We start from the raw sequence: 14,826 nt of genomic DNA on the forward strand, positions 1-14,826 counted from the left end.
TTGATACTTGTCTCAGAGTTAAAGATCATATGTGAAAACTGTAAAGTTTAGAAATAATATTCTGGCTTCAACAAAAATAGGAGAAAGAATACTGGCTTATTCTCAAAGACCAAATATTTTATTGTTTCCTTTCTAGGAAGGCTTCAAACATCTAAGGAAATTTGATTTAAAATCAGTGGTAAAGCATATTAGTAACTGTTGGTTACTAAATATTGACATTTATTGTTTTGCAGGAGCTTGCACAAACATGAGAAGAAAGATGGTGTAATTAATACATAGGATTTGTTTCCTGATAAGCTTCTGCTCCAGTTGTGTTGGAAGGGAAAGAGTTTATGTCAGGGAATAGCCTTAAAGGTTTTGCTATTCTGAAAACACTGAGATTTTCTTGTTTTCACTTGTTTCTTTGTTTTTATTGATTAATTATAGAGACTTCAGGACTTTGAAGTACTTAGCATCAACACTAAGAATCCTTATTTTTTAGTGATAAATGCTAATTATTAGAAATTGCCCTTCGATAAACTGCTGAATAAACAGCTTTTAAGTATTCTACTTCAAAGGCTATACTAATTGCCTAATTTTGGCCATTCTTAGGTAATTATTACTATATGTTTGCTCTTTCAAGTTTGCCCCCAACATACTTTGTATGTTACAGATAACAGTCACTCTTAGAAAATCTTGTTTGAATAAATATAAGGTATGCAAACTTTGTAATACAATCTAATGCCTTAGCTTCTGCCTTTATAATTCAGCTAATTAATCTTCCCACAATTTTACTTTTTTTTTTTTTTTGAGACACAGTCTCACTTTGTCACCCAGGCTGGAGTGCAGTGGTGCAGCCTCAGCTCACTGCAACTTCCGCCTCCCAGGTTCAAGTGATTCTCCTGTCTTAGCCTCCCAAGTAGCTGGGATTACGGCCCCCACCACCATGCCTGGCTAATTTTTGTATTTTTAGTAGAGACAGGGTTTCACCATGTTGGCCAGGCTGGTCTCAAACTCCTGACCTCAAGTGATCCACCCACCTCAGCCTCCCAAAGTATTGGGATTACAGGCATGAACCACGATTTTACTTATTTGTATTTTATGTAATGTGACAATCTTTTCATGTGTCCATAAGATAGAATATAATTTCAGGAAAACTTGGGCACAGAAAAAGGCCTATCTCAGTGTGACAAACTAATAGCTGTTGTGATTTATTTCATTATTCAATAGTGCAGCCAAAACAAGGTCCATCCTGATATTTACAGTTTGGAGTAGAAGTGGTGACTGTTAATACTATTTGTTGAAATACTTACAAGTTATAAATAAAACTAACAAATCATTAAGTGAAATTTGACCAAAATACACTCACAACAACATGAGAGGCCAAATTTGAATTTAGAATTTTCAAACTACTTTGAGTACTAAGCTCTGGAATACGGCAGCATGAGGAGAGAGCATCCCTGCCTGCCACCCTCCTTTTGCCACTTTTTGGCTCCATCCTATCCTTGGAGGCCTTTGATCCTTAATCAGTGCTTCCACCTAATAGGCCTAAGAGTGCTCACAAAATCTAGGGTAGTTGTACAGAAAATCTGGGCATCCTGAGTGCTTGTTACATGGTCTAAAGGTAGGGTCAGGGCAGAGTTTCAACTGAACATATCCTGGTTCCATACATTCTTCCGGGTACAGACCTTTGACACCAAGTGGGGCCATACTGCCCCAAATCAAAATGTGTGTGCTCTCAGGCACTTAAGTACTTTGCAGAGGCATAAAACCTTTGTTTTATTCATAGTCTCTGAAGCTTTGCTTAGGCATTAAAACATCTTTAATTTTTTTTACTTCAGCCTATTCAGACACAGAAATCACACTAGACATTATTTGCTGTAACTCTACAGTGGTGATTTCTATAAGAAATGGGGATGTAATATTTAACATCTTTTTCTGTTTTTCTAAAAAGAAAGTACTGGCTGGGTGAGGTGGTTCACATCTGTGATCCTGACACTTCAGGAGGCTGAGACAGGAGGATCACTCGAGCCCAGGGGTTCAAGACTAGCCTGGGCAACATAGTGAGACCCTCATCCCTACAAAGAAAAAATAATAATAAGCTGGGCATGGTGGCATGTGCCTGTAGTCCCAGCTCCTCAAGAGACTGAGGTGGGAGGATCGCTTGAGCCTGAGAGGCTGAGGCTGCAGTGATCCGTGATTATGCCACTGTATTCCAGCCTGGATAACAGAGCAAGACCCTGTCTCAAAAAAAGAATAATAAGAATTTAAAATAACTAATAACTTGATTTAAAAGTAGAAATTTAAATTTTTTCAAGGATTAGTTTATATTTTTAAATCTATAGTTACTGTAATTAATATCATGCATAAATATTTTATGTGTATTTTTTCATTCAATTGCCTATAAATCATTTGTTAGACCTACTGTGAAACATATTAACATAAATTACTTCATTCTCAGGAGATGTGTACAAATTTCTCTCTTTATTCATTTAGTTATAACTATCATTTGATATAAAATATAAAATATTTTCTATGTTAGAAAATATAAAATAAACATACTGAAAAATAGAAATTGGCCGGGCGCGGTGACTCACACCTGTAATCCCAGCACTTTGGGAGGCCAAGACAGATGGATCACCTGAGGTTGGGAGTTAAAGACCAGCCTGACCAACATGAAGAAACCCCACATCTACTAAAAATATAAAATTAGCAAGGCATGGTGGTGCATGCCTGTAATCGCAGCTACTCTGGAGCCTGAGGTAGAAGAATCACTTGAACCCAGGAGGCAGAGGTTGCAGTGAGCTGAGATTACGCCATTGCACTCCAGCCTGGGCAACAAGAGTGAAACTCCATCTCAAAAAAAAAGAAAAGGAAAGAAAAAGAAAAATAGAAATTAAGGCCGGGCATGGTGGTTCATGCCTGTAATCCCAGCACTTTGGGAGTCTAAGATGGGCAGATTGCTTGAGCTTAGGAGTTTGAGACCAGCCTGGGCAACATGGCAAAACACCATCTCTACCAAAAATATAAAAATTAGCCTGTTGTGGTGGTGTGCACCTGTAGTTCCAGCTACTCAGGAGGCCGAGGTGGGTAGTAACTTGAGCCTGGGAGGTGGAAGTTGCAGTGAGCTGAGACCATGCCACTGTACTCCAACCTGGGTGACAGAGCCCCAGACTCTGTCTCATAAGAAAATAAATTGAAATGTACCCAAATAAAATATATAATCATTTTAAGCAAGAACCAATTTATTTGTAATTTATTAAACTTTATTGTTTAGAACTGATTTATATTCTTAGGCCCATTAAATTTATAGTTTAAATTTGTTAAAAAAAAAAAAATTAGCCTTGCATGGTGTTGTGTACCTGAAATCCCAGCTACTCAAGAGGCTGAGGCAGGAGAATAGCTTGAACCTGGGAGGCGGAGGTTGCAGTGAGCCAAGACCATGCCACTGCACTCCTGGGCAACAGAGCAAGACTGTGTCTCAAAAAATAAAAAAATTGTTTTAGTAGATATAATTGATATGACTAGATATGGTAGCCCAGCAATTCTCCATTAATACTAGCAAAGATATTTTTTAAGGTGTTACACAAAGAGTAATTATATTATAAATTCAGTATTTTCATCCCACTTAATTTAGCTTTAGCACATTACTTGACTAATGCTTCTGAATCCATATTTTTAAATAAATCATTTATAGGTGAATGATGGATTTCTCTGTTGCTAGCATTCTAGTATATTTAATGTTTTAAGTATTTGATGTTCTTACATCAATCTACTCATCTGATATCATCAGCATATATTGTTACAAGAAGGATTTTTTTTTTATTGCTATTTTGTTTTTTGGTTTTTATTGTTGTTGTTGTTTTGAGATGGAGTTTTGCTCTTGTTGCCCAGGGTGGAATGCGATGGCAGGATCTCAGCTCACTGCAACTTCCACCTCCCGGGTTCAAGTGATTCTCCTGCCGCAGCCTCCCAAGTAGCTGGGGTTATAGGTGTGCGCCACCACGCCTGGCTAATTTTGTATTTTTAGTAGAGACAGGATTTCACCATGTTGGTCAGGCTGGTCTTGAACTTCTGACCTCAAGTGATCATCACCCACCTTGAGGTTTGGGCCACCTTTAGGAAGGTGGCCTCCCAAAGTGCTGGATTACATTTGAGCCACTGCATCCAGCCTGGTTTTTTTTGCTAAGTAATCATATCCTCTGCCCACTTGGAGACTGGAGAATTTAGAGGATAGAAATTTACTTCAACTAGAACTTTTGCTAAACAAATAATTACATGATACCTTGTGATAAGATATTCTAATTAAAGAATTTTAAGATGTAAGTTTTTTAGGATGAATAAATGTAAATAAATACATACATCTTTTTTTTTTTTTTAATGGCAGCAGCTGGTGCTTTGAATGTAAATGTGAAGAAGGAAATATCTAGTCCAGCAAGACCTTGCTCTTTTGAAGAGGCCATGAAAGGTACCAAGTTAATTCTTCTCAAAAATTGTAATTAGATGCTCCTGTATTCTCTAATACACCTTACTATTTTGTTTTCTTAGGTACTTACAGCACTTTGCAGGGCATCTTCTATATTGTAAAATAAATATTTGTTTAACTTTATTAAATGTAGAGACTTGTCTTCCAGTTTGATATTTTTCTTACTGAATATGTTTATATATATATATATATTTTTTAAAGAATGTTGGAGTAGAGAAGTTGTTGTTGTTGTTTTTTTTTAATTCCCCAATATTAAAAGTATATAAGGCCAGGCACAGTGGTTCATGCCTATAATCCCAGCATTTTAAAAGGCGATGCAGATGTATCACTTGAGTTCAGGAGTTTGAGACTTGCCTGGACAACATGGTGAAACCTTGTCTCTGCTAAAAATATAAAAATTAGCCAGGCATGGTGGCAAGTGCCTGAAGTCCCCGCTGCTCGGGAGGCTGAGTCAGGAGAATCTCTTGAATCCAGGAGGCGGAAGTTGCAGTAAGCTAAGATCATGCCATTGCACTCCAGCCTGGGTGACAGAGTGAGACCCTGTCTCAAAAAATATATATATATAAAGTAAGGTCAGGCACGGTGGCTCATACCTATAGTCCCAGCACTTTAAGAGGCCAAGGTAGGAAGATTACTTGGGTCCAGAAATTTGAGACGATAAATATCTATTGACAAATAATTAAATGCATCATCTATAGTTATTGCTGAACAGATATGAGCAGCACAGTGAGGACCTTGTCTCTACAAAAAAATTAAAACAGGCCAAGCGGTATGGCTCATGCCTTTAATCTCAACACTTTGGGAGGCTAAGGTGGGCAAATCACCTGAGATCAGGAGTTTGAGACTAGCCTGGCCAACATGGCAAAACCCTGTCTCTACTAAAAATAGAAAAAAAAAAAAATTAGCCCAGCGTGGTGGTGTGTGCCTGTAACCCCAGCTACTTGGGAGGCTGAGGCAAGAGAATCACTTGAACCCAGCGGGTGGAGGTTGCAGTGTGCTGAGATTGTGCCACTGCACTCCAGCCTGGGCAACAGAGCAGGACTCAGTCTCAAAAAAAAAAAAACATTATCGGGGCATGGTGGCACACACTTACCATCCTAGCTATTCATGAGACTGAGGTAGGAGGATTGCTTGATCTCAAGAGGTCGAAGTTACATTGAGTTCTGATCACACCACTGCACTCTAGCATGGGCTGAGGAACAAGACTTTCAAAAACAAAACAGAAATTAAAAATGTGATTAAGTGAGCAGTATTTTAGGGTCAAACTTTAAGGGTTTGTTTATATACTTTTTTGATAAAAAATTTAAATCAGGCTGGGCACGGTGGCTCATGTGTATAATCCCAGCACTTTGGGAGGCCAAGGCAGGTGGATCACCTGAGGTCAGGAGTTTGAGACCAGCCTGGCCAACATGGTGAAATCCCATCTCTACTAAAAATACAGAATTAGCCAGGCATGGTATTGCATGCCTGTAATTCCATCTACTCAGGAGGCTGAGGCAGGAGAATCACTGGAACCCAGGAGGCATAGGTTGCAGTGAGCTGAGATCATTCCACTGCACTCCAGCCTGAGCAACAGAGTAAAAAAAAAAATTTTAATCACATATAAGGAATAGTTTGGTAAACAGAGATGACTTGAAAAAAAATGCAAGTGTTGGATTGTAATGCATTGACACCAGCTTGATGGTCTTAGGGCAAATTAATTCTTAGGAGGAGAAAAAATCAATCTGATATTTACATTTAAAATGTACTACTAAATTGAAGTTGGCTAGAAGATTATTATTAAATTAACAAGATGGAACATAACTGACAAACTTAATGTATGGCCTGGAGAGATTTTGGACTGTTTTTGGTGGGGCTAGACTTAGATAAAATTGGAACAAGCCTGGATGCAGTGGCTCACGCCTATAATCCCAGCACTTTGGGAGGCCAAGTCAGTGGATTACCTGATGTCAAGAGTTTGAGGCCTACCTGGCCGACATGGCAAAACCCCATCTCTACTAAAAATGCAAAAATTACCCGGGCATGGTGGCATGTGCCTGTAAAAAGCCACTCGGAAGGCTGAAGCAGGAGAATCACTTGAACCCAGGAGGCAAAGGTTGTAGTGAGCCGAGATTGCTCCATTGCACACCAGCCTGGGTGACAGAGTGAGACTCTGAAAAAAAAAAAAAAAAAAGATTGGAACATAAATAAAATTAACCTTTGTGACCTTTGTATGTATGGCCATGGAAAGACTTGTATCTTTGCATGAGCATTAGACTAAATGTCCTTTTACTCTTTGTCTTTACCAGTAGACATACTTGTCAGTGGTCAGCTGAGGATAGGTAAAAGACTCTTGCTCAACTTACTCTACCTGGTCTCGCTTTCCAGAAAGGGGGGGAAGATAAAAAGCATTACTATCTCAATACATTTTAAGAAAAATTGTAGATCTGTTAAGCAGTAACTGTATAGCTGATATATTTATTTATATGTAATTTCTAATTGAATTATAATCTTGTCCATAAATATTGACATTTTTAGACCAAATATAGTGTTAATAAAAATATAAGCTAGGTACAGTGGCTAGTGCCGATAATCCCAACTTCTCAGGAGACTGAGGTGGGAGGATCACTTGAGCCCAGGAGTTTGAGGCTGCAGGTACTACACTCCAGCCTGGGCAACAGAGTAGGACCCTGTCTCTAATTGAATGAATGAGTGAATGAGTGAATAAATAAACACATAAATATTTTTAAAAAGAAAAATATAGACTCTGTATATTTTTATGTTTATATTATTATTATTTTTTGAGACAGAGTCTTGTTCTGTCACCAAGGCTGGAGTGCAGTGACACAGTCTCGGCTCACCGCAACCTCCACCTCCTGGGTTTAAGCGATTCTACTGCCTTAGCCTCTCGAGTAGCTGGGATTATAGGTGTTTGCCACCACACCCGGCTAATTTTTTTTTTTTTTTTTTTGTATTTTTAGTAGAGATGGGGTTTGCCATGTTTGCCAGGCTGGTGTCGAACTCCTGACCTCAAGTGATCTGTGTGCCTCAGCCTCTCAGAGTGCTGGGATTATGGGTGTGAGCCACCACACCCAGCCCATATTTTTATTTTTATAGGATTAATCAAATAACCTACAACAAACTAAATTGATAGTGATAAAGCTAAAAGTAAGACCATTTAATTTATTCATGTAACAAACATTTGTTGATTACCTAATGTGCAACAGGCGATAACAACAATATCTCTTCGTTCACAGAGCTCATAATCTAATGGAATTCAAAAGCAAGAATAGTAGTTGAATATTACAGGATAAACTTAAGATAACACTAATGGTTTTTCAAAGTGTCCTATGGGATATTCTTAGGTTACTTTTAAATGCCTGCCCTGTGCATGATCTGATGTTTTGTCGCAGTCAAAATTAGGTTGTAGGCTGAGTGTGGTGGCTCATGCCTATAATCTCAGTACTTTGGGAGACCTAGAGGTGGGGATCGCTTGAGTACAGGAGTTTAAGACCAGCCTAGGCAACATAATGAGACTTCTGTCTCTACAAAAAATAAAAAAATTAGCCAGGCAGGGTGGTACGTGCCTGTAGTCCCAGCTACTTAGGGGGCTGAGGTGGGAGGATTGCTTGAGCCCAGGAGGTGGAGGTTGCAGTGAGGCCTGATTGCACTACTGCACTCCCACCAAAGAGACCCTGTCTCAAAATAAAATAAAATAAAAATCTGGTTGTTAGGAAAATTGTATTGGTATTAGAATTTAGGTGAAAATAGGTCCAAAGAACTCATGAATAAGTGATTCATTTCTCAAACTACTTAGGTAGAATAATAAAATATGGAATGTCAAAAGTTAAATGAGCACTTTCCCCTCTGTCAAAATAATCAGTTTTCATAGGAATTATGTTTTTAGCCAAATGGCTGTGAGGCAAGTTGAAGTAAGACAAGAAAAATGCCAATATTTTTATATGAAAATATTTACTTTCAGCAGATTTTTTTTTTTTTTTTTTTTTGAGACAGAATCTTGCTCTGTTGCCCAGCCTGCAGTACAATAGAGAAATCTCGGCTTACTGCAACCTCCGCCTCCTGGGTTCGAGCGATTCTTGTGCCTCAGCCTCCCAAGTGGCTGGGATTACACGCATGTACCACCATGCCCTGCTAATTTTTTGTATTTTTAGTAGAGACGGAGTCACCATGTCAGCCGGGCTGGTCTCAAACTCCTGGCCTCAAGTAATCCACCTGCCTTGGCCTCCTAAGGTGCTGGGATTACTGGCGTGAGCCACCACACTTGGCCTTTCAGCAGAATATTGACTAACAACAACCAAAATTTATGAAGGGAGCTATCCAACTCATGTACCATGTGCCATTTAAAAACTTTCTTTCGGCCAGTCGCAGTGGTTCACGCCTGTAATCCTAGCACTTTGGGAGGCTGAGGTGGGTGGATCACCTGAGGTCAGAAGTTCAAGGCCAGCCTGGCCATCATGTAGAAACCCCATCTTTTAAAAAAACAAAAAACAAACAAAAAGAACACTTTCTTTATAGACAGGATTTCTTCTCGATATCAGATTAAGACATTTAACAGCTCTGCTTTCTGAAGACTCTTTCCATAGAGCTACAAAATAGTAGCAAACTTTTTTTTTTTTTATTTTTTTTATTTTTTTGTTTTGTTTTGTTTTGTTTTGTTTTGAGACAGAGTTTCGCTCTTGATACCCAGGCTGGAGTGCAATGGCGCGATCTCGGCTCACCGCAACCTCCGCCTCCCGGGTTCAGGCAATTCTCCTGCCTCAGCCTCCTGAGTAGCTGGGATTACAGGCACGCGCCACCGTGCCCAGCTAATTTTTTGTATTAGTAGAGACGGGGTTTCACCATGTTGACCAGGATGGTCTCGATCTCTTGACCTCGTGATCCACCCGCCTCGGCCTCCCAAAGTGCTGGGATTACAGGCTTGAGCCACCGCGCCCGGCCTAGTAGCAAACTTTTAAATCAGGATTTGGCTATGGGCTCAACTCAGAGGACTGTCATTAGCAATGGCAGTAGGCATCACTGAGTGCCACTGTGGATTCAGGTAGACAAAAAAGAAGAAAGAAAAGCAATGAAGGGGAAAAGTAGATAAGGAGAAGTGGTAGAATCTTGCTGTATGTTGCTGCCTCTAGGTATAAATCTATAACTGGGCAGATGTGGTGGCTCATGCCTGTATCTCAGCACTTTGGGAGGCCGAGGCGGGCGGATCGCCTGAGGTCAGGAGTTTGAGACCAGCCTGACCAACATGGAGAAACCCCATCTCTACAAAAATACAAAATTAGCAGATACTCGGGAGGCTGAGGCAGGAGAATTACTTGAACCCGGGAGATGGAGGTTGTGGTGAGCCAAGATCGTGCCATTGCTCTCCCACCTGGGCAACAAGAACGACATTCTGTCTCCCAAAAAAAAGACATTTAAATTATGACTAATAATCAACAAATTTTAGAGTTGGCAATTTTTGTGGTTTTTAAACTTTTCTTTTTTGTGTGTTTGTATGCAGCAATGAAGACTACTGGTTGTAATTTAGATAAGGTAAATATTATTCCTAATGCCCTGATCACTCCACTCATACCAAGCAGTATGATTAAGAGTGAAGATGTTACTCCAATGGAAGTAACAGCAGAAAAAAGATCTTCCACTATTTTTAAGGTAAGCTGTATTGACTCGTGCCCCAACTTCTAACCTCCCGTATAAAAATTGCTATCTTTTATTTTCCTATTTTTTTCAAATTGTTTTTGCTTTGGATGCACTTAGTGAATTTTGCTCTAAAGAGGGAATGCTTTATACTTCAGCAAAATTGCCCACAAAGTGACTTCCAATATGCATTTTGACAACGGAGGAATTAATATGTTATGTGAGATATTAATGAAAATACTTATTTTAGCATTTTCAGAATTAGAGATGTTTTTATTTTTTTCCCAGTCTTTTCTCATAACTCCCTATTTCTTTTTTTATACTTGTCTTCTCACCTGTAATGTTACTGGTGAGCTGCAAATTTGAGATATTTTGATACCTGCTCTTCATGTACCATAAAATTAATGTGTTCTGATTACCCTTAATTCACCTAAGCATATCAGTAGCCGATTATTCTACTTCCTTGTTTGACTATCTTTGCTTATAGTACTTTTAAAAATACATCGCAAGGACAATGAGACATAATGTTATGGAGAATCATAGTCCCGCACCTGTTTTCTAAATAATAATAATATAGAGTGGAAAACTGATCCTGCATATATTTTTAGAACAGTAGTGATTTTTGATGTATGTTACAAACTTATTTAATGTTTACATGTTCATATTATTTGGGGATTTTTATTTTTTAGACTACAAACACAGTTGGATCAACTCAGCAAACATTAGAAAACATCTCAAACATAGCAGGAAATGGCTCTTTTTCATCACCGTCATCTTCCCACCTGCCTTCAGAAAATGAAAAACAGCAGCAGATTCAGCCCAAGGCTTACAACCCAGAGACCCTGACAACTATTCAAACCCAGGACATCTCACAGCCTGGTACTTTTCCAGCAGTTTCTGCTTCTAGTCAGCTGCCCAACAGCGATGCTTTATTGCAGCAGGCTACACAGTTTCAGACAAGAGAAACTCAGTCTAGAGAGGTATTACAGTCAGATGGCACAGTGGTTAATTTGTCACAACTGACTGAGGCGTCACAGCAACAACAGCAGTCACCACTACAAGAACAAGCACAGACTTTACAGCAGCAGATTTCGTCAAATATTTTTCCATCACCAAATAGTGTGAGTCAGCTTCAGAATACTATTCAGCAGTTGCAAGCTGGGAGTTTTACAGGCAGTACTGCTAGTGGCAGCAGTGGAAGTGTTGACTTGGTCCAGCAAGTTTTAGAGGCACAGCAACAATTATCTTCAGTTTTATTTTCTGCTCCAGATGGTAATGAGAATGTTCAAGAGCAGCTTAGTGCAGACATTTTTCAACAAGTCAGTCAAATTCAAAGTGGTGTAAGCCCTGGAATGTTTTCCTCAACAGAGCCAACAGTCCATACCAGACCAGATAATTTATTACCTGGAAGAGCTGAAAGTGTTCATCCACAGTCTGAAAATACGTTATCTAATCAGCAGCAGCAGCAGCAGCAACAGCAAGTGATGGAATCTTCAGCCGCAATGGTGATAGAGATGCAACAGAGTATCTGCCAGGCAGCTGCCCAGATTCAGTCAGAGTTATTCCCTTCAACTGCTTCAGCAAACGGAAACCTTCAGCAATCACCAGTTTACCAGCAGACTTCTCACATAATGAGTGCATTGTCTACCAGTGAGGATATGCAAATGCAGTGTGAATTGTTTTCTTCTCCTCCTGCAGTTTCTGGAAATGAAACTTCTACAACCACCACACAGCAGGTTGCAACCCCTGGCACTACCATGTTTCAGACACCAAGTTCAGGAGATGGAGAAGAAACTGGAACACAAGCAAAACAGATTCAGAACAGTGTCTTTCAGACGATGGTCCAAATGCAACATAGTGGGGACAGTCAACCTCAAGTTAACCTTTTTTCATCCACAAAAAGTATGATGAATGTTCAAAATAGTGGTACGCAGCAACAAGGTAATGGTTTATTCCAGCAAGGGAATGAGATGATGTCACTTCAATCTGGAAGTTTTTTGCAGCAGTCTTCTCATTCACAGGCCCAGCTTTTTCATCCTCAAAATCCTATTGCTGATGCTCAGAACCTTTCCCAGGAAACTCAAGGTTCTATTTTTCATAGTCCAAATCCTATTGTCCACAGTCAGACTTCTACAACCTCCTCTGAACAAATGCAGCCTCCAATGTTTCATTCTCAAAATACCATTGCTGTGTTACAGGGCTCTTCAGTTCCTCAAGACCAGCAGTCAGCCAACATATTTCTTTCCCAGAGTCCCATGAGTAATCTTCAGACTAACACAGTAGCCCAAGAAGAACAGATTTCATTTTTTGCAGCACCGAACTCAATTTCTCCACTTCAGTCAACATCAAACACTGAACAGCAAGCTGCTTTCCAACAGCAAACTCCAATATCACACATCCAGACTCCTATGCTTTCCCAAGAACAGGCACAGTCCTCCCAGCAGGGTTTATTTCAGCCTCAAGTGTCCCTGGGCTCCCTTCCACCTAATCCAATGCCTCAAAGCCAACAAGGAACCATGTTCCAGTCACAGCACTCAATAGTTGCCATGCAGAGTAACTCTCCGTCCCAGGAGCAGCAGCAGCAGCAGCAGCAACAGCAGCAGCAGCAACAACAACAGAGCATTTTATTCAGTAATCAGAATACCATGGCTACAATGGCATCTCAAAAGCAACCACCACCAAACATGATATTCAACCCAAATCAAAATCCAATGGCTAATCAGGAGCAACAGAACCAGTCAATTTTTCACCAACAAAGTAATATGGCCCCAATGAATCAAGAACAGCAGCCCATGCAATTTCAGAGTCAGTCCACAGTTTCCTCACTTCAGAACCCAGGTCCTACCCAGTCTGAATCATCACAGACCCCCTTGTTCCATAGCTCTCCTCAGATTCAGTTGGTACAAGGGTCACCTAGTTCTCAAGAGCAGCAAGTAACACTCTTCTTATCTCCAGCATCCATGTCTGCCTTGCAGACCAGTATAAATCAACAAGATATGCAACAGTCTCCTCTTTATTCCCCTCAGAACAACATGCCTGGAATTCAAGGAGCCACATCTTCGCCTCAACCACAGGCTGCTTTATTTCACAACACAGCAGGAGGCACAATGAACCAACTACAGAATTCTCCTGGCTCATCTCAGCAGACATCAGGAATGTTCTTATTTGGCATTCAAAATAGTAAGAAACTCTTAATTTCTCATTACTAAATTGATCATTGTTATTATTAGAAGGAAATAGAGTACAGTGGTGCGATCTCGGCTCACTGCAACCTCTGCCTCCCAGGTTCAAGTGATTCTCCTGCCTCAGCCTTCTGAGCAGCTGGGATTACAGGTGTGCGCCACCATGCCCAGCTAATTTTTGTATTTTTGTTAGAGACAGGATTTCACTATGTTGCCCAGGCTGGTCTCAACTCCTGATCTCAAGTGATCTGCTGGCCTCAGTCTCCCAAAGTGCTGGGATTACAGGTGTGAGCCACCGTACCCAGCCTGTACAGTTGTTTTAAGAGTACAGATTGTAGTTAGAACTCTGTCACCTATAGAGTATAAGATCTTGTACAAGTTATTTGGCTTTTATGGGATTCAATTGTCACATCTAAAATGGTGATAATATTACATACTTTACATGAATTTGGGGAGGATTAAATATGGCAATGTACAAAAATATGTGTTTGCCATTTTAAGCTATAAACTTAAAAGGAAAATGAAGTAAGAATGACAGATAATATCTTAGCCATTTGAACTAAGTAGTTTCTAAGGAGCTAGAAACCCATCTTTAATATTTATATACAAAGGAATTTATATATGACTTGATATTTAAGCAAAATTGTATTTTTAGACTGCTTAAAGGAAACCTAGGATGAATTCCAGTACCAATCTGTGAAAACCTTTTTCTTGGACTATCAGGTGCCTAACTTTTAGTAATGTACAAGGACAATGCAGTAATGAATTTTCCCCAACTAATAAATATCTTTTCATGAATCTTTACTAATCAGATAGCTTCTATTTTCAATATCTCTGCAGACTGTAGTCAGCTTTTAACCTCTGGACCAGCTACATTGCCTGATCAGTTGATGGCCATAAGTCAGCCAGGCCAACCACAAAGTGAGGGCCAGCCACCTGTGACAACACTTCTTTCTCAGCAAATGCCAGAGAATTCTCCACTGGCATCATCTATAAACACCAACCAGAACATTGAAAAGATTGATTTGCTTGTTTCGTTGCAAAACCAAGGGAACAACTTGACTGGCTCCTTTTAACTGGATATGTAAGTAATGCATTTTGGCTTCTTATTGAAAAGCATCAAATTTTATTATTATTAACAGATTTAAGTTAAGTAATAATAGTTTAGTTCTGGCCAGGCTCAGTGGCGCACACCTGTAATCCCAGCACTTTGGGAGGCCAAGGTGGGCAGATAACGAGGTCAAGAGATCAAGACCATCCTGGCCAACACAGTGAAACCCCATCTCTATTAAAAATACAAAACTGGGGGGGGCTAGAGGAGAGACAGTGGGGGGTAGGGAGTTGGGGAGGGATAACATGGGGAGAAATGCCAGATATAGGTGATGAGGATGGAGGCAGCAAACCACATTGCCATGTATGTACCTATGCAGCAGTCCTGCATGTTTTTCACATGTACCCTAGAACCTAAAATGCAATTAAAAATATATATATATATGTAGAAATTAGCTGGGCATGGTGGCACGTGCCTGTAGTCCCAGCTACTTGGGAGGC

General features: G+C 40.0%; 1 protein-coding gene across 5 annotated transcripts in view; it reads left to right on the plus strand.

The window, feature by feature from the left end:
• The window catches only part of NFAT5 (nuclear factor of activated T cells 5), a 131,041-nt gene that overhangs the window by 106,782 nt on the left and 9,433 nt on the right, over positions 1-14,826 (plus strand). For 3 of the 5 annotated variants that reach the window (XM_021672552.2, XM_064383245.1, XM_064383246.1), the window contains 4 exons: positions 4,367-4,447; positions 9,960-10,108; positions 10,783-13,273; positions 14,116-14,359. In XM_021672552.2, coding sequence (XP_021528227.2) covers positions 4,367-4,447; positions 9,960-10,108; positions 10,783-13,273; positions 14,116-14,351 — 2,957 coding nt within the window. In that variant the 3' untranslated portion in view covers positions 14,352-14,359. The remainder of the gene's footprint in view (positions 1-4,366; positions 4,448-9,959; positions 10,109-10,782; positions 13,274-14,115; positions 14,360-14,826) is intronic. The other 2 variants (XM_064383243.1, XM_064383244.1) reach the window with 2 other exon arrangements.

Source organism: Aotus nancymaae, unplaced genomic scaffold (assembly GCF_030222135.1).
Source record: "Aotus nancymaae isolate 86718 unplaced genomic scaffold, 86718_ANA_hifiasm-v0.15.2.pri h1tg000030l, whole genome shotgun sequence".
In the NCBI taxonomy this organism is placed as follows: Eukaryota; Metazoa; Chordata; class Mammalia; order Primates; family Aotidae; genus Aotus; species Aotus nancymaae.